This window comes from Suricata suricatta, chromosome 4 (genome assembly GCF_006229205.1).
Source record: "Suricata suricatta isolate VVHF042 chromosome 4, meerkat_22Aug2017_6uvM2_HiC, whole genome shotgun sequence".
Lineage (NCBI taxonomy): Eukaryota > Metazoa > Chordata > Mammalia > Carnivora > Herpestidae > Suricata > Suricata suricatta.
Window position 1 is genome coordinate 92,943,881 of NC_043703.1, and position 19,683 is coordinate 92,963,563.

At 48.1% G+C, this 19,683-nt stretch overlaps 1 protein-coding gene across 6 annotated transcripts in view; it reads left to right on the forward strand.

The window, feature by feature from the left end:
• The window catches only part of PRKCE (protein kinase C epsilon), a 495,693-nt gene extending 476,884 nt beyond the window's left edge, over nucleotides 1-18,809 (forward strand). For 5 of the 6 annotated variants that reach the window (XM_029937296.1, XM_029937291.1, XM_029937292.1 and 2 more), the window contains one exon: nucleotides 15,896-18,809. In XM_029937296.1, coding sequence (XP_029793156.1) covers nucleotides 15,896-16,042 — 147 coding nt within the window. In that variant the 3' untranslated portion in view covers nucleotides 16,043-18,809. The remainder of the gene's footprint in view (nucleotides 1-15,895) is intronic. The other variant, XM_029937293.1, reaches the window with a different exon arrangement.
• Nucleotides 18,810-19,683: the final 874 nt, after the last annotated feature.

Here is a 19,683-nt window from a genome sequence, read left to right on the forward strand (position 1 = left end):
TGCATCCCAGTAAAAGCAGATGGAAGCTCAAACCTTCCCCGAGGTAGGAGGCTTCAGAGAGCATTTGCTCTCTGAAGGGTGCAGGCACCAAGGGAAAATGGGCACCAAGGGCTTAGGGGCATTCCTCACCCAAGCCAGCCTCCAAGCCCAGGACCTTGACTCTCCAGGGGCACAGCTGGCTGTCAGAGAGGAAGGGAACCCAGCTTGCATTCAGGGAGTGTGGGGGGCGTAGGGATTGGCGCCTTGTTAACTCCCCACTGTTTGTGCCACCGTAGTGAATGGTGACAGAATTGGATTTGGCTTACACTCCACACTGTGACATTCTCTAGAACGCTGGGGTTTGACGAACACACCTGAGGTTTGTGGCACGTCATCACAGCTCCTACAGCTCATTCACAGAGTGAGGTGGCCCGGCTCCCAGGCCTGCGGGACGCAGACCCCCAAGTTATCCTGGCCTCTTCTTTCTGGGACCTACCCCACCCCCAGCGGGGTTTTCGTTCTTAAATGTCAGTGGAGTATTTCAGGTGTGTGAGCCTCGCTAGGTGTGGAAGAAGGTCAGAATGGCAGGGGCCGTGAGATGTGATACTTGCCTTAAAGAGGAGATGGGAGGATACGCCCTCCGTGGGGCTCATCAACCACAGTGGCTCAGGAAATAAAGACCTTGACTCAGGGCTTCAGCCAGGCTCCCCCCCCCCCCACCGGCATCTCAGGTGGTCTTCCTGGGGGAGGCATGGCAGATTCAGGCTACAGGTACCCAGGCCCCCAGGATGTGGGTGTTCCACCAAGAGTTTCAGAATACAGTCACCCCAAAACATGGAACTCCCGCACTTAGCCCCCACTTTGTATCAGAGGGAGCGAGCTAAGAGGAAAATGCTGGACAGGGCTGGGTGCTGGTCCCTCTGTCTTTTGTATCTTTGAGACTTGGAACAGGTCACTGAATTTCTCTGCTCCTTTCCTGTAAAATGAGGGACTTACATGATCCGTAAAGTGTCTTACTGCCTGTGGGGACAGGGGTTGGAGGGTTTTGGAAATCAACTTTCTTATCATAAAACGTACATAGAATAAAATTGAACCCTTTTAAAATGTGCCTTTTCATCCATTTTCACAAATGGATGCACCCATGTTATCACCAGCACAGTGAATGTTTAGAACGGCTCTACCCAGACAGTTCCCAGGTGCCCTTGTGCCTCAGGCAGTCTTTGATCTGCTTTCTATCACTGGAGAGTAGCTTTGTCTTTTCTAGAGTCTTCTAGAGTATATATACATATATATACATAGTGAGAGAGCGCGACATGTATTACGTGCTGTTTTGTGATTTTGTGTCTGGCTTCTTTCACTCGGCATCCACGTGTGTGAAATTCGAGAATTCTGTTGTTAACTTTTTACCATGAGAAGGCCAAACCCATACAGAAGTAGAGAGAATCCCCAAGTGCCCATCACCCACCACCAACACCTTGCTCGCTCTAGTTAATTTGTCAGAGGAGGGATTTGCTTCTGTTTCACTCACAGCTTTGTCCTCAGCAGCAACTGTCGGCACATAGTAGGTGTTCAACATATACTGTGAATGAATGAATGAATGAATGAATGAATTCTGTAGCTCGCCAGTGTTTTTCCAGAGAACACCTCTCTCTCAGCTCCAGCTCTGAATTCTTTTCTCACCCTTTATGGCCCAAGATCTATTCCAGTTTATGCCTGGGAATGTGGGTGATAAGATCCTACATTAGGAAACCTGGAAGTGTTGAATGGTAAGAGAGGAGGGTGACCTCATCTGGACTTGAGAGGCATATATTAGGGTGTTTATAGTTCCCGTTTCAAAGCCAGCAGGCAGAGCAATAATAAATCCCAGCCAAGAGAACTGATTTCTATCTAGAACATTTTCATAAATGAGGGGGGCAGGATTGGTGAGTGGAGGAACCAGGCTTTTGCCAGGACCAGATTGAAAAGTTTCTTTGGGCACCAAAAAGTCCCTGGAATTAGCTAAACCTAATAGATGTCAAGGATGACACTGCTTTGGAAAGCAGATGCTGCATGAAAAAGGACTCCCCAGTTAGAATGGGGCCAGGTTGGCCCCCAGGGGCCTCTACACTTTCGGCTGGAGAACGCAGGCTCCTGAAGCATCACCAGGCACAGGTCCTGCCACTGCACGTCCCGCTGCGTGGGGCCGGCTCGCTGCAGAGTCCCACTCGGTGCTCAGGCCTCGGGCGGGCCATGGCATGCAGGGAGCTGTCTCCTCCTAAGGCTTTTTATTGCTGGCTGTCCACACCAGGTTTTCCACATGTTGTCGGTTCCGCAACCCCCCACTGAGTGCCCCTTTGCCCTACTGCAGAGTCTCCCCAGCAGTGGGGTGTAAAGCCAACTTAATGAATCAGGTGAAGAAAAAAAGGTTAGCAAAGACTAAGATAGGGTAGAGTAGGGTCAGGCCAAGTAGAATTGAACAGAATAGAATAAGTAGGATATCATGGGGTACCTGGGTGGCTCGGTCACTTAAACAATTTAGCTTCAGCTCAGGTCATGATCTCATGGTCTGTGGGTTCAAGCCCCGCATCAGGCTCTGTGCTGACAGCTTGGAGCCTGCTTCAGATTCTGGGTCTCCCTCTCTCTCTCTCTCTCTCTCTCTCAAAAATAAATAAATGTTTTAAAATGTTTTTAAAGAATAAGTAGAATATTGGACTATAGCACAGAATGCAATCTAGGTAAACTATAGCTTGCCGAATCTTTTCTTGGGCTGATAGGATGAGGTCATGTACACTAGGTTATAAACAAAATGCCTTTCTTACTGTTGGTTATAATAAAAATTTCTGAAGGGCTAGGCCCCTCCTCACTCTTCATGTCTGAGAAATGACCCCATGGTCATAGGGGGGATGGTGGCTGCACGTATGCTGAGGGATACAGGGCAAATGCAGGTGTGGGTTTATAACACACCAACAAGACTGTGGTGGAAGCCACTGAGCGGGGCACCTGCACAGGGCTCCGTGTGGCAGCCCTTTGCACACACGAACGCATTGGTGCCTCTCGGAGGGAGGCAGGATGACACATGTCGGGGACATGGGCCTTGGGGTCAGAACACCTGAATTCAGTATTGGCTGCACCTTGAGCAAACTGTCTCCCAGTCTCTCCAGTGGGGGCTGTGGCGGCACTCGCTCCCCCTGGGGTGGGGGTGGGGGTGAGCGTGCGTTTATCAGGCAGGGGAAATACTTAGCGCAGAGCCCAGTACCTGCCAAAGCCTCCATCCGTGAGCTTTACGATGTTTCCATGTGCAGAAACAAGCACTGGGAGTACAAGAGAAATGCCCAGTGCGTCATTATTTAGCCCTGGTTACAAGGAGTACCAGGAAAGAGAGGTACAAGGCGACTGAGGGGTATGGGGGGGACCAGCCTAGGTTGGAAATGGTTCCCCAGGAAGGGGTATTTCCTTCCCCACATGGCAGAGTCACACCTTGTCTTTAGCAGCAGAATGGAAGCCTGTGGCCGCAGGGATGGTTTCAGAACCCCTTTACAGCATTTGAGAGGGCAGTAGATCCCCCCATATTCTCATTTCTAGTCTCAGAGGGTGGCAGGCTCCCCCTTGGAGCAAAGCTGTTGCACCTTGCTATCCCCTGGGGACACAGCAGGGTGCACTTACTTAACCAGGAGCTGGCGAGGCCCGGGCTCTGAGCCAGACAGCACTAGTCAGAGGACGCTCCCTGCCTCACCGGGAAGCCAAGATACACAGGCCACTTAGAGGCACCTTCAGGCCACTTATAAACTCCAGCCTAAATGTCATCAAGCACCCGTGTGCCCCATACAGACAATGAGGACTTCCTCCTAACCACATGGCTCAAATGACTCTTGGCTGAAATATATGCATTATGCATTTGTTACTGAATTTTAGAATCAGAGTCACAGCCAAAGGTGTGCATGTGGCTGGACTTTGAAAGGCCTGGAAGGGTTGGAGCCGGTGGAAGTATCACCCTTCAGAGCTGCACAGAAATGCCTCCTTCCCTAAAGTGACAGAAATGCTCTCTGTGGAGTTAAAACCCTGATACAAAATGACTTCCCCTGGCCTTAAAAGAGTTTTCTGGAAAGAGCCTCAGATACACAGTCTGTGTCCAGGAGACTTTTCCCAATCATTTTCATAGAGTCACTTCAGCCTCCTGCAGAGCACTGAATACACCAAGGAGAAAGCCCTGTGCTGGGGACCCCTCCATGGTCCGAGGGGACAATTCAGGTCCTGAGAATCTTCTCAGGGTTTTCTCCTCTATGTGGATTCCTCAGAGTTGTACCTTGGACAGATCCAGTCTTTGTACTAGGGAAACTCTCCAATCTGTGGTTCTTAGCAATCAAGTCGCCACATTCAAGCATCTGTTGCAGTGAGAGGTTGCCCCGTGCACAACACACTGCACTGTACGAGGTTCCCGGAAGCCCTGAAGTCCATCCCTAGCACACCACCTTGCACATTGGCCCGCAGGCTACATCCAGCCCACTGCCCTCGACCTAGGAATGGTTTTTACATTTTTCTTAAATGGTTGAAGAAGAACGTTTCATGACACATGAACATTATATGAAGCTCGAATGGCAGTGTCCATGTGTAAAGTTCTGCATCCATACATAAAGCCATGCTCGTGCAATTGTGTCTTGTCTACAGCTGCCTTTGAGCCACAACAGCAGAGTGGAGTGATTGTAACCGAGATCCTACAGCCCACAAAACTTAAAGATTTACTGTATGGCCCTTTGGAGAAAATTTGCCACCTCTGCTTTAGGAGTGAGAACCTAGATTGAGAGGCTTGCTTGAAATACTTCACTTAAAATAATTGAGCTGTATGGGGTGCCTGGGTGGCTCAGTTGGTTAAGGGTCCAACTCTTGGTTTTAGCTCAGGTCATGATCTCATTATTCACGGGTTTAAGCCCGTATCTGCACCATCAGCACAGAGCCTGCTTGGGATTCACTCTCTCTCTTTCCCTTTCTCTCTCTCTCTTTTCCCTGAGTCTGCTCTCTGTCTCTCTCTCTTTCAAAGTAAACAAACTTTAAAAAAATAATTGAGCTATAAATTTAGAGGTAAAAATCACCTTGACAGGCTCCCCACTTGACCAAGTTAAGCAGGGGACTCCAGGGAGTGGTGTTATGGGCTCACCTTTTAAAGTTCTGTGGATTTGGCTCAGTCAGTTAAACATCCAACTTCAGGTAAGGATCTCACAGCTCATGAGTTCGAGCCCCCCATCTGGCTCTGGGCTCACAGCTCAGAGTTTAGAGCCTGTTTCAGATTCTGCGTCTCCCTCTCTCTGCCCCTTTCCCACAGTGCTCTGTCTCTCAAAAATGCATAAATGTTAACCAAAAAAATTTTCTTAATAAAAGAAAACTTAGGAGATCTAATGTGAAAATGTAACTGGAGCATTTCTTGATATTCAGAAGACCTGGAAACCTGGGTCTTGTTCCCATGGGGGACATCACAATGCGATGCCCACTGTGCCTGGGTCTCCAACAGCCCCATGCTCCCCCAAGCTCCCCTTGCACCCACACACACCCTGCTCGTTACAGAGGAGATATGACATCACAGCCAGCAGCGCTAAATGTAACATTCGTCTCCTTTCTTCTTTTTGTTTTTCTTATCTTGCGTTATTCCTGAAAGTTTAAAGATGGCCCACCAGGATATATAAAGTGCATACTCTAAATATAATATCAGCGAAAATGAGGAAAGAAAAACAAAGGCAGGAAGACAAAAAAAAATCAGGAATGTCTTTGTGGGAGTGTCACACATTTGGCTCTTAGCTTTTGAGAGCAGACTGTTAATTCTAGACCAGAGTGTGGGGGTCTGGAACGCCCCCAGGGTGCCCAGGTGAAATAATAACTGTTCTGTGAACGAGATCAAGTAGAAATCTCCAGGATCATCCCAAAGACAGGGCTGTGTGTTCTAACCATGCAGTGGTGATCAATATTGATGAGAAAGCAATGCTAATAATTTACATTTCTCCTACACCGTGGGCTATTCTCACCACTTAAATGTGTTATTTCATTTACTCCTTATAACAAATATACACGGAAGGCTACTAGCATCCCCATTTTACAGATGATGAAACTAAGGCCCAGAGAAGACCACTTGATTTGCTGAAGGCCGCCAAGCTGGAGAGAGGCAGGAGTGAAATCCAGGCCGTCTGGCCACAGAGCCCTCATGCTAACCTGTGAGCTTCACTGCCTCTCAGAGCGCCTGGAGACACCAACGTGCTTCCCAGTGGGCTCTTGGATGTCCCAGTTTATGAAGGCTAAGACCAAATGAAGAAAGGAGGGCACGAAATTGAGAAGGAATGACAATATAAAATGCGAACTTGCAAGGAAGCCAAATCCAGAACAACTGTAGGCCCCTACATAGGCTTTTAAACCACCAAAGGGGCTTTTGACACTAAAGGAAAAAAGGAAGAAAGGAATCCACTGCTCTTTGACACAGAGGGCCCCAGCCAGGCTGCATGTCAGAATTATTTAGGAAGCTTTAAAATATACGCAGGTCTGGGCCCCATCCCTGGAGGGTCCCATTCATGAGGTGTAGGGCAAGGCCCAGGGGTCCATGTGGGCGCACTGTGGGATTCTTTGTTGTTTTTGTTTTTTAGGTTTTTATTTTACTCCACCTGGGGCTCATCATGACGCGTGTCCCACCCCGACCCCATCACCTCCCCTCTGGTAACCATCAGTTCGCTCTCTATAGTGGAGAGTCTGTTTCTTGGTTTGCCTTTTTTCCCCTTGTTTTGTTTCTTAAATTCCACATATGGTATTTGTCTTTCTTTGACTGACTTCACTTGCATTATACTCTCTAGTTCCATCTGCATCATTACAAATGGCAAAGTTTCATTCTTTTTATGGTCGAGTAATGTTCCATTGCGTGTGTGTGTGTGTGTGTGTGTGTGTGTGTGTGTGTATCTCACCTCTTTGTCCATTCATCAGTTGGTGAACTTGGGCTGTTTCCATATTTTGGCTATTATAAATAAGGCTGCTATAAACTTAGAAGTGCATGCATCCCTTTGAATTAGTGTTTTTGTATTCTTTGGGTAAATACCCAGCAGTGCGATTACCGCATCACAAGGTAGTTCCATTTTTACCTTTTTCAGGACCCTCCACACTGTTTTCCAGAGCAGCCGCACCAGTTTGCGTTCCCACCAGCTGTGCACTGGGGCCCCTTGGTCCGTGGCCCTTTGTTTCTGATGCACAGGCAGGATGGAGAACTACTTTGTTACCAGTGACAAAAACCAAGCCTGTCCCCTTGTCTCTAACTTTTCCCCCAAGAGAAGTCTCTTAGAAGGACAAAGATGAGGGCAAACCCCAGGAAAGATGAACTGAATTCAAGGGAGAAGTAAGTTGTTACAAGCCAGAAATAAGTACCAAAATAAGAAGACAGGAGAGTCAATGAATGACACTTGGTGAAGCTCACTGGGGGAGCTAGGACAGGCCCCGTCCCCGGGCCACATCCCCGAGCTCCGGTGTGGGATCAGCATCACTGTTACATAAAGCTCCTGGCCTTGGGTGTGTAGCCACTGGCCTAGGCCCAGGCGAATTACAGGTCAGGTCACTAAAAAACTTGCTATGCCCACGACTTGGTCGTTTGGATTTTCAGAATCCAACAGTGACACCAAAAGATGGGAGATGGGCAACCAGTCTGTCTCCCCATGTCCCAAAATAGGGAAAATGTGGATTTGGGATACTTGGAGGCAGGTGCTGTTAAAGCGATTTCTGGAAGTTCTTATGAAAAGGTGATCTGTGACACTGTGGGGGGAAATGGTCTCACCCGGAGTCAGTTAACATCATTTCTAGACCAACAGACCAGAGAAATGTGGCAGGTGTTAGAGGTCTTTATTCCAGCAAAGCAATTGAAAGTCTCTGATACCATTTTCTCGAACAAGATGGTCAAAGTGACCGTGGCTGGGATGCCTGGGTAGCTCAGCCAGTTGAGTGTTCGACTTTGGCTCGGGTCATTATCTCACAGCTCATGAGTTCAAGCCCCACATGAGGCTCGCTGCTGTCAATGTGGAGCCTGCTTCGGATTTTCTGTCCTCCTCTCCCCGCCCCTCCCCCACCTGTGCTCTCTCTCAAAAATAAATGAACATTTTAAAAAAAGTGACCTTGACTGGTCAATGCACAGTAGATTTAACAATAATGTCCCCAGAGCGTGCTGGGGTGCTTGGATGTCAGTTTTGTTGTGGAGGGCAGGCCAGAGGGGTCCAAGCCTGAGCCTGCCTCACACAGTATTTTTATACATGTCTTAATGGAGTCATGGGAGGCATGCCAGTCGTATTTCAGGAGAACACAGAGCCAAAGGATGCAGCAGACAAGAAGGATGATAGAATTTACATTATAGCCCATAGTATATTCATATTTCCATGAGCCTTCCTTATATGCTCGCAGAGAACCCTCGGCAAGCCAGGCATATGTTATTGTCCCTTCTTTCTCGGTAACAGACTGAGATCAGAGAAGTAAATTACAGAATTATTATATATGATGATCTCAACAAGCCAGAAAATAAGTACCAAACTAAGAAGAAATCAAAGGCAAATGCAAAGGATTACATCTGGATTCAAAAAATCTGTTTCAGAAGATTGACATGTGTATCAGCTGCCCGGGGCCACCTGAACATAGTGCCATAAACTGGGTGCCTTCAAGCAGCAGAAACCTGTCCTCTCCCAGCTCTGGACAGGAGACGTCTCTTGAATCAAGCTGCCGGCAGGGCCTTGGTCCCTCCACAACCCAGGAGGTGGTGGGGTGGGTCCTCCCCCGCCTCTGTCAGCTTCTGGTGGCCCTGGATATTCCTTGGCTTGTGGCAGCATCTCCCTCTGTCTCTGCCCGGGGGCTTCCTTCTGTGCAGGTCTGTCACTGGTCAAACTTCCCCTGCTTAAGGACCCCAGTCACACTGGGTCAGGGCCCACCCTACCGACTTCATCTCAATTTGATGGCATCTGCACAGACCTAATGTCCAGATAAGGTCACATCCCGAGCTACTAGAAGTTAGCAGTTCAACGCCTCTTTTTTGGTAGAGGAGTCCCACCCCCAGTAGGGTCACACCAGATAGGTAATACCAAGAGCATCATTGATTTATCACAGCTACTTGAGAAATGAAAATACATTGATACTGTCTTAGACATCAGATTCACTTGACAGTTCTTACCAAATAGAAGGCCATGCCACAGTACTTGGCCTTGCTCAGACCAGAGTCAGGAATGGAGAGGTCAGCCATGGCTACTACATGCTAAGAAGGAGGTGGAATTTTAAAAGGTAGGGAGCCACTGAGGGCTTAGGGCAGGATAGGTGCTATGAAAGTTCTCTGGGCAGCTGAGTACCAGAAGAGCCCGTACATCTTGCTCTGGTTTCTATAAAGAAAACCCCAAAGTATGACCAATTCTCAGTTAACAAAACCAAGAGGGGGAGAAAGGGATGGAGGATTATGTTTGGGGCAATTTTTAGGTAAATGATCGTTAACTTGAAATTCTATTCCGACCCTCAGTTTTGCCAGGCAATGCATTACACAGTCATATATCCTTAATTTCATTTAACTTCACGTGTAAGCATGTGTGCATTAACATATATACGTATGCGCTGTTATTTAGAGTATAGGGGTATCGTGAAAAGATGTGTGTCTACAAAAATTTATTTAATAGAGAACAAGCATTCCAATTATGTAAAGTCTCGCTTTTCATTTTCAAGTGTTTAAAAGAGCAAAATAGAGCTTAGACAAGAATTTTGACATTTCAAAGCTAGGGGGAATCTGGGGTTTGTTTTGGTGAATTAAATTATTTCAGGCAAATGAGTATTAGGTTCTGCTGTGTCCTTGGTATCATGAGGTATCTGAGAGGAGACTGTGACACACACAGCATATTAGAAGGGGCCCAAATGCGTGATCCAGAAAGTGCCGGGGAGCCAGGAGAAGGGTGAGATTAGGTAAGGCTGCTATTCGGGAAGTCTGAAGAGGGAGTCGGAACCTGACATGGACTCTAGACCAAAAAGAAAGCTGGCATTTTGGAGACTGTGTGGAGACAGCATGCCCACATCCCCCCCCCCCGCCCCCACCATTCTGATTGTGTGCATGGATCGGAATGACCACGCACAACCTATGCTCTCATCCTGCCCAGCAGAGGTAAAGAGGTGTAGGCAGGGAGCAGCAAGGTAGCCACATGAAAGCCAGCCCCATGTCCCGGCTGGTGAGATTAGGGAGTTTTCTCAGTGCTTCAGAACAAAGTCATCTGTTGATCTCCTCGTAATCAGATGAAGACAGAAGCAGAAAGCGCTGGCTCTTCTGAAAGCTGGTGTTTATGACTAAAGTACAGTGAGTGAAAGAATTACGCCAGCCAGACAGGAAGCAGGCATTCAGGCCGCCTGCCCGTGTCCGTGCTGAGATGCAGGCACCACCACAGCCGGCTGATCCCCCAAGCCCTCAGCCGCCTCCAGTGATTATAAGGCAGGCCCAGTTGCAGTTTCTTGAAAGGATCTGGCAGGACCTGTAACTGTTTCCATAAGCTACCTCACTTCCCCGTTGCAGATACCAAAGGTGGGCCCTTCCCCCATGGTCAGCCCCAGACCTCTCAAATCCCAGACCTTGTCTCTCTCTGAGGAGATGCCAGAGGGAAGGTCAGTGTCATTTATTTTCCTCTAACATCAGCCACAAGGGTTAGGGACATGAAGTCCCCTTAGCCCATCTGACTTCGATGGAATTTTCCCAAACCCTGGTCGAACCTGTTTGTGTTGATCTCCTTCCAGCAATCCGGGAGCCCCAGTGCCCTAAGCTGACCACTGCTCGGGGAGGAAACCCCATGAACTAGGCATAAGTCTGCCCATTTCTCTGGGCTGCCCCACTCTAGACCCCTCGTGAGGCGGACTCAGCCATCTCGCCACTTCACCTATGGTCGCCCACGTGAAAAGCCCATCTGGTAGAACAGCCACCAGTGGCCCTGAAGCCGGAGCACTGTACTGGCTCTGGATAGAGTAGAAGCAAGAGAGAGGCTTTTACTTATTTCTCAGCAGGTATTTATTAAGCGCTCACTGCGTGCCAGGCAGTGCACTAGAATGGGGATGGAATGTGAGTTCAACCCAGTCCTCATCCCCAACAAACTCACAGATTCGTGGAAAGCAGGAGGGTGCGTGTGATCAGGGCTGTGATAAGTTTGGACAGGGCGCCTGGGTGGCGCAGTTGGTTGAGTATCTGATGTTTGGTTTCTGCTCAGGTCATGATCCCGGGGTTGTAAGCTCCAGACCTGTGTCAGACGGACTCCGTGCTGAGCATGGAGCCTGCTTAGGATTCTATCTCTCCCTCTGCTCCTCTTTCCTGCCTTAGTGCTATCTCTCTCATGCGCACATGCTCGCACACTCGCTCTCATAAAAAAAAATAAAAGGACAGATGATGGGGCACCCATAAGAGGGGTGGAAGGACAAGAAGGCTATTTAAAGGAAGGGCATTTAAGCCTGGTTGGGAAAGGTGAGCAACTCAGCTGGGTGACGAGGACATGGGGAAGATGCGGGAGCGGGAGAGGGATTTCCAGGCAGAGGCTTGGAATCAGGGGAAGCCAGTGAGTCCAGAGAACCTCATGGTCCAGCAGGGCCCAGAAGCAGTGGGGAGCTAGGTGGGGATGAGACCCTTAAAAGCCTTAGAAGTAGAGGACTATAAGACCCTGGGACTCTGCCCAAGTGCAGTTAGATATCATTAGAAGCATCTCAATCTCTGGAAAATGTACTGGGATGTTCAGGTAGACCCTAGCTCTGTACTCGTTCAGCATTTGGAGGCATACAGATAAATGTAAGACTCAGTCCCTCCTCTGAGAAGCTCATGGCATCCATGAGCAGATCACACAGTGTTGAGTAACAACCAAGCTGTCTATGATGTGTGCCCGAGGCACACAGATGCCAAGACTTGGAGGCTCATTTATTGGGTGCCCATTACATGTTGAAGTCTGCACTGAGGCACCTAACATCTGACATCTCATCGAGTCCTCGAGGTGACCTATAAAAACTCAGTCTCAAAGAGGGATCTCACAGTGTCATCTAACCAGGAAGGGACAGTACCAGCATAAGAGGTCAGCTAGTGTTCTCTGTCCTCCTCCGTGTCACCCCCACCCCCAAGTGTGGGACAAGCATATAGGAAGGCCTTCGTGAGGGAGATGAAATCTGAAGAGGTTCCAGAGTCACCTCTCACACTCCACACTGTGGGCTAAGAATCTAACATTTAGCCTTTAGGGGAGGCATATGGAAAAGACTGAGGATCTAGGTAAACAGGAATGTCTCTTGGGTTTGTCCATCTGAATCTTGGAATTGAGTGTAGTGCTTACTCAGAGCAAGACAGCAGCTTTTCAGAGAATAAAATCAGCGAATAAAGGATATAATGCCCAATCCCCTCTAAGTTTGAGGATGCTATGCTGTCTACGTGCTATTAGTAGGGAATGGTGTTTCCCAGAGATGCTTGGAAAACTTCTCAAGTCTCTAAGGTTCATGATCAGGAACTGCACATAGTGGGGATGTTGGCTTTTTGAATTGGAAATGAGTAACTGACATGCACCCAAAATGTTTCCAAGGAAAACAGGGCCTGGGCCAGTTTGGATAAGGGGGTGGGCAAGGCAAGTATGCCTTTCTCCAGAGTTCTTAAAGAATGGTACAGTCACTGGAATGCCACCCATGATTCTGTGACCCCTGGAGAGCCCGCAGCTGACTTGGTGGTGCCCCAAACTAGCGTGAAATGGAGCTAGAGGTCCACTGGGAAGGACATCCCTGGCTGTGCTGACCGAACCTGGTTCCCTAGTACATAGTCAATGAGTGGTGAAATTCGGACATCCTGTGGAATCTAGCTCCATCACTACGCTCAGCCGACCTGGGAAATTAAACCAGTCTCCATGGACACTAATGACTGAAAGGCAGACAGGGAGAGCCAGTGCTCAGAAAGTTCCAGATTTCCCAAGGCTCATTACACACATGCTCCCTTCATCCGTGAGCCGTGAGAAAGGGCTGGGATAAGGTGTCCCTGCTTCTGCAGACACTGGAGACCCAGGCATGGCCCAGCCTTGGTGATATTGCAGACTGAGTTTTCTCCCCACTCCATTCCTTGCCTCTCTTCTTTGTCCAACTACCACCCCTTCTGCAGGTCTCCATCCTCCCCTGCCCCACATTGAGGACATCCCTTGGTCACCTTCTGGGATAATGCTCAGTGCTTCCCAAGCCACTCCTCCTCACCCTGTTCCTCCTTCTAGACTCATTTCGCCTGGCACAGCATTCCCATACTCTGTCACCCCTCCTCAGTCAAAGTGAACCCATCCCTCCTTGGACAGAGATGTTCACCCTTTCCCCAGGCACTGGTCCTCCCAGGTCACTATGGAGATGGGCTTTGGTGTTCTTCTCTGAAGTCCCTGTCCACACAGGGCCCCCTTTTTCCCTTGTCCTGTACACAGTGGATATGGAGACAGATCATCCTGCTGCCCGGGAGCCAGCTCTCCTGGGAGAGGTGACTTAGGCCACTTCTCAGCTTCCCCATCTCAAGGGAAACATGTACATCCTTCAGGTCCTCTTTCCATCCTTTGGGTTTTCTGTATCTCCATTCTGTCTCCCCTCTGAGGTTTCTGAGACCTACTCAGCTATGCTGCTCAAGCCCAGAGAAAAGACACGAAGCAGGACTGATGTGTCTGAAAGAGCCACTCTTCCCTGCTCTGGGCCAGCCTCATGATTCTGATCTCAGCTTGGGAAGATCTGAACACATGTTCCCCTGCCTAGCTCGCCCAGAACAGGCCACCCACTCTTGTTCCGACCCACAGCTTCTCCTGCCATGATCACTCACTGGCAAACCCTTCTGGCTCCAGGCCTAGTGGTCTGGCCTGAATTAATGTCTCTTGACTGACTTTGATCCTTGCCATGTCTTTCCATTGCTCCGGTGTCCAGCTTTCCAGACATTCTATGCACGCAGCATCATGCAGGGATCTGGAATCTGGCTCTGCTCTTAACTAGTCAGGTGACCCTGGTCAAGTCACTAACCCTCTTTAAGCCACAGTTTCTTCATCTGTAAAATCAGGATAATAAGGATCAAACCAGGGAACAAATTGGAAGGTGTTTTATAAACTATAAAACCACAGTTCCCAAACCGTGTCCTGCAGAAATCTGCATAGACAGATGTTAAGAAGCTGTTCAGGAAAGGGACGCCTGGGTGGCTCAGTCGTTTGAGTGTCTGACTCTTGGTTTCAGCTCTAGGCATGATCTCACAGTTCATGGGATTGAGCCCTGCTTGGGATTCTCGCTCTCGCTCTCGCTCCCTCTCTTTCTTCCTCCCTCTCCCTCCCCCTCCCCCCTCCTGCACATGTGCTCTCTCTGTCTCTCTCAAAATAAATACATTAAACCAAAAAGAAAAAATTCAGGAAGAAAAGTTTCACATCAAGTTTGAGGAAGGCTCTTCTAAATAAAGTGAACCAGGTTTCTTGACTCTGTGACGTCTTGGAGCCTTTAATGTGCCCCCATACGTGGCAGACCTCTGAGAGCAGGGTGCAAAAATAGCTTTGTCTCAAAACCACCTTTTTTATGGAGTACTTATTAACATCTTTTAGGTTACTAGTTTCCCCAGGACAAGGCACATATTAATATTATTCCTCCTACAAATAATAATGCTAATCTTTCCACAAGGTTTATTCCATCATCCAGGTCACTAATCCTGGGTAACACCAGTCAATCAGTGCCTGAAAGGGTATTGCAGGAGCTCCTTCAGTCCTCTAGGCATTGTGCCGTGTAGTGCGGGGCAAGGGGGCCTGGCATTGAAGGCCTCTGCCGTCAGACTTGCCCTGCCTCCCTCCATCTCCGTGCCAGACTCCACCCCAGGCAGCTTGGTGAACCCATTTTCCTGTTCCACATCTTCCGTGTTCCTGCCTCACCATCCCCATCTTTGTCCCACCTCTTCCCCTGCCAAGGTGACTTCTTCCCATCTCTGCCACCACGACTGTAACTCATTCTTCAAGTCCCAACTTCTCCATGGACATTTTTCTAACTATTGCAGTGTGTGTTCTATACTGGAGTACTGGCTCTCAGATCAACTGGAGGTCCCAAAAGGCAGAGAGAGCATTGTTTACACTTCCAGATGTTTGCTGCTCTCCCCCATGGACCATAAGCCCTATTTTGGGAACTTGAGCCTCTAACTGGGCATAGGTCCTTCTGGGCTAGGGAGTCAGTGCAGTGGTGGGTCCTTTCCCATGGGCATTCATCCAGTAGATGCTTATTGTAGGGAACCCGAAGTTGAATAAGACAAGGCCCCTGCCTTTAAAGAGCTCTTGGTCAAGACAAACACACCTAACTCATTGCAAGTCAGTGAGCGTGTTGAGTATAATCATGGAAAGAATGTAGGAGCACAAAATAGAGTTCAAGGTGGATGCAGGTAGGGATCAAGGCAGGCTTCCCAGAAGACGTCCCCTGCCCCCACCCCCTTCATCCTCCTACTTAGAAGAGGTCATATATGGAGCAGACCTGGCAGGGTTATGGAGGTCAACCTATAGAGAAGAAAGACCACTGGAGACTCTATGGGAGGGAGATTCAGGTTTGTTCCCTGGGTCACAGGGATGGAGATCTCGATGGAGCCAGAGGGTTAGACTAGAAGGGGAGTGTGCAATGAGAGCTATGCCTCCTGCTCTCCCAACCACACGTGCTCCACCCCCACACGACAGTCTGTGGGAATCCCACTTCCCTGCTTTTCCATCATCCCCTCTCACTCCTTTCCTTCCTCTCACCTGGACTCATTCTTCCTTTCCAAGTCCTCTGCCACCTCCTGGTCCTGGGGCCATTCGTCGTGACCTCATTGGAGCAGCCCCGTGTCTTCTCTCAGTAGCTAGAGGCCTGCTCTGGTGAAGGGCTGGTCGGTGTGATGCCCACTCCCTGTGGGGGGCCCCCGGGGAGGAAGGTCAGCCTGGAGTCAGTGCGTTCTCTTTTCTTCTCACAGAAAACCAAAAGAGATGTCAATAACTTTGACCAAGACTTTACCCGGGAAGAGCCCATCCTCACGCTCGTGGACGAAGCAATCGTGAAGCAGATCAACCAGGAGGAATTCAAAGGCTTCTCCTACTTTGGTGAAGACCTGATGCCCTGAGAAGCTGCTCCAGGTGGAGTTTGGTGTTGCTGCCGCAAGGGGTGCCGAGAAGAGTCCTACTTCTGGAGGCTCAGAAGGCCTTGAACTGCTTCTCCTGTTCTCCAGACCCCAGTCCCTCGTCTACCCTCTATTTATTGTGTTCCCTTACCCCAGGCCGGCTCCTCCCCCTTCCAGCCAGGGACCAGAAGGCACTCTTGGTTCTTGTCTCACCAGTGACGCAGAATCGTGTGGGGTCAGCGGTTGGCCGGACACACTGTGTGTTTGGTCTGTTGGCAAAAGCCCGTGTTCACTCCTCGGGGGCTCCTGGCAGTGAGGTGGCTTCAGTTCTTTTACTTCAAAGAGCAGCAAGAACAGCAAACCAGAAGACCCTGGCTGTGCTACTGGACATAGGGGCCTGATCACTCTCACTTCTGAGAGCCTCCTTCTGAGGCTCCCACTTTTGAGAGCCAACCCCCACCCCCAGCCCTTCTGTCCAGGAGAGACAGGTGCTTCGGCACAGGGGGCGGGCAAGGGGCGGGGGGAGCGCCTTCGAGGCACACTGTGATGGAGACAGACTGTGAGCCGCGTGGGTCGGCCGAAGGTGTTGGTTTGCTCCAGAATGGCCACTCCTTGCTTGCTTCGGTTGTAGCTTTTGGGCATGCCAAAGTTGTGAGAGCATGTATCTCGTGAAAGAAATCAATCGCTCTTTGTAGAAAAAGAAATCAGATTTTGAACTCGATTCACATTTGAAAAAATATATCATCAAATTGGCTTCCTAATCAGCCGAAAGATATAAATTCCAATATTAATGCAGGTAGATATTTAAGGGCTATTATACAATGAGAAACCAACCGTGCGGGGTTTACACTATTAATGTTTTTGTGGTTTGTGGCATACGGGGGCTGGATGAATGGAGAGAGACTAGAACAAGCAGTGCTCCTCACCTTCAAGTTCCGCCTGGACACAGACGCCACTGCAGCATGGCCAAGACCCTGAGGTTCTAGGAAAACTCACTCCCAAATTCTCTTTCCAGTTGCATTCTGAGTTCCCAGCGTACGCTCTATTTATTTCCCGCAATGGTGTGTTATTTTTGCGCACTTCTAAAAAAAATGGTAATACTACTGTGTCGTGGTTTTTAGACTTTAAACATGTAAAGTTAAATATGAAATCTCTGCTTTTGGAGCAAGCCGAATGAGGCTAAACGTGGGTTATGCGGAGGGAATCCAGAGACTGAAGAGCAACTTTATTTGCAAACTGACCATGTGGCAAGATGTGCTTGGAGTTTTGTTTCTGTGTGACATGCAATGGCGACTCGTGCGGACACTATTTAATGGCTGTGATGTTACCTCCTGTAGATATGCTAACAGTGTTACATTCTCTGATTTCCAAGGGTTCTCTGTGGCTTTGTGTATATGTTTCCCGGAGGTTATTTGATTATCTATTTTCCTGAACTGATTTAGCAGGGAATGGAATCCATTCCAACTGTTGCACGTGGATTTCCCAGCTGCCCCCTAAATATATATATACGTGTGAGTGGCAAAGTGGCCCTAATGAAGCTTTTTGCCTTTTGTACATTCAAGATTTTTGTATATAGTGTTTGCTGCAAGGCCTGTGGAATTAATTCATTGAACTTAGAGGTATCAACTGCTGCATGTTCAGGCATATTATAAAACTTTAGTCTATGAAAGAATAATTATAATAATGTCCAGGTGCAATACTCCGTAAGCATATTGGTTCAAGTTACCGAGAGATAAGGCGTGTTTCCTTTATGAGGACGGGGAGGAGTCCTTTATATTGTTTATTCATTTAGGTTTCTTTCAAAAGATGTAAACATAAAGTAAGCTACATTAAGTCTCACATTCAGTTCTCCTGTGCTCTAGGATGCCCTGAGGGGGATGGGGAAGAGAAAGGAATGTTTTTGATGGTGGTTTCAAAGCTTGGACGGTGACAAGCTCAAGCCCGTAGAAAGTTGGTGTCCATAGTTGCATCTGGCTGGCCGTAGCCTTCGTTATCACTAAGGACGACATTCAGTTTCCTTTTGTTTTTGTTTTTTAAAAACTCAGGTGTAGTTACGATCCGTTCTTATGATACTTTGAAATATTATACTCTATCCATTTGTGTGTTTGGCGTACCAGTGACGTGATGGAGAACAGATTAACTTAATTTATCTTCGGTAACTTGGCATCCTGGGGGAGAGACTATCTCCTGGAGGTGAGTACAAGCACAGAAACATTTTCATGGTGGCATCATCTCAATTTTTAAGAGGACATGACAATACTGCCCATCATACTCATGCATCACTACTGCGCTGTTTCTCCTCTGCTTCCTTCCCCCGGTGTACTTGGAACAACCAAGCGAGCTCTCCCTGCAATGCCGAGAGGCCTCGGTGCTCCAAGGCCTCAGTGGTGTTCCCTAGTTAGCAGGGCTCTGGCCCTTCCTACAGGACAACTGGCATTTTGGCTGGGAAGTCAAATAATACATTCCACCCAGCAGCTCCAGGCAGTCATTTGCGGGGTGCCTGGCCCTGAGGTGCCCCCTTCCAGCACCAGAGCTGGGCTGGCTGCGGTGCCTCCTGCTTGGGGCCAGAGCTGATCCTGCGCTCGCACAGGTAGGTTCAAATCCCACGTCATCTATTGAAAACAGCTTGTGTGTTCTTTGAGAATTCGTTGTTTCATTTCAGTTTTCACAAGGCTTAGGAAGCGGACACACTATTACATTTCCTTCTACTCTATCTAGCTCTTGAGTGCAAAAAAAAAAAAAAATGCCAAAAAGTATATGAAGGATAGCTGTTCTCCTGTGTTCTCTCCTTATGGACTTTGTGAAGTGGAAACATCGTTTTTTTCCTCCAAAGGTGAAAAAAATGCATTCTTGCTTTAAAAAAAAAAAAGAAGGCTAAAAAATTACCTCTTTTTAAATTATGTGCAAAATAATTCTGGCTAAATATAAAATATATTCGATTTTAGGGTTTTTTTTGTATTGTGATGCTTTATTTGTACATTTTTTTTCCCTTTCTGGATGTAATTTTAATCTCTTGCCATTCATTAGTGTTATTTCATTGTAAACATTGTTGTGCCAAATGTACTGTATTCAAAAGGATGTGAATGTGTATTGTTTCAGAACCTAATAAATACAATGGCGTTAAATCTTATTTCTAGGCTCCAATGAGCATTTTTTTATCTTCTTTGTAAGCAGCAGCGTGGCACCATTGAAGTTTTGTGCCTTTTGTACATTAGGGATTCCAAATCACAAAACCTAGCTGGGGTTGCTGCTTTCTTGTGGTTCATGGGTTTGAGCCCTGCTTTGGGCCTGCTTCGGATTCTATCTCTCCCTCTCTCTCTGCCTCTCCCCTGATTTCTCTCTCTTTCTCTCTATCTCTCTTGCAAATAAATAAATAAATAAATAAATAAATAAATAAATAAATAAATATTTAAAAAATAGAAAAAGATGCACTAAGGATGCAAACAGCCATATTGGCTCACCCCAGCCTCACCTCTGTGCTTCTGGGATCGCCACCATAGAGATGAAGGGGGCCTGAGTAGATCAGGCTCTGGGCTGTCTGGGTGTAGAGCAAAACCACCCAGTCCGCCTGGGAGTGCTAGAATTTGGGCAAGGAAAGGAGGCAGCACTCTCATTTTTATCTTTCTGGCAAAACAAACACTGAA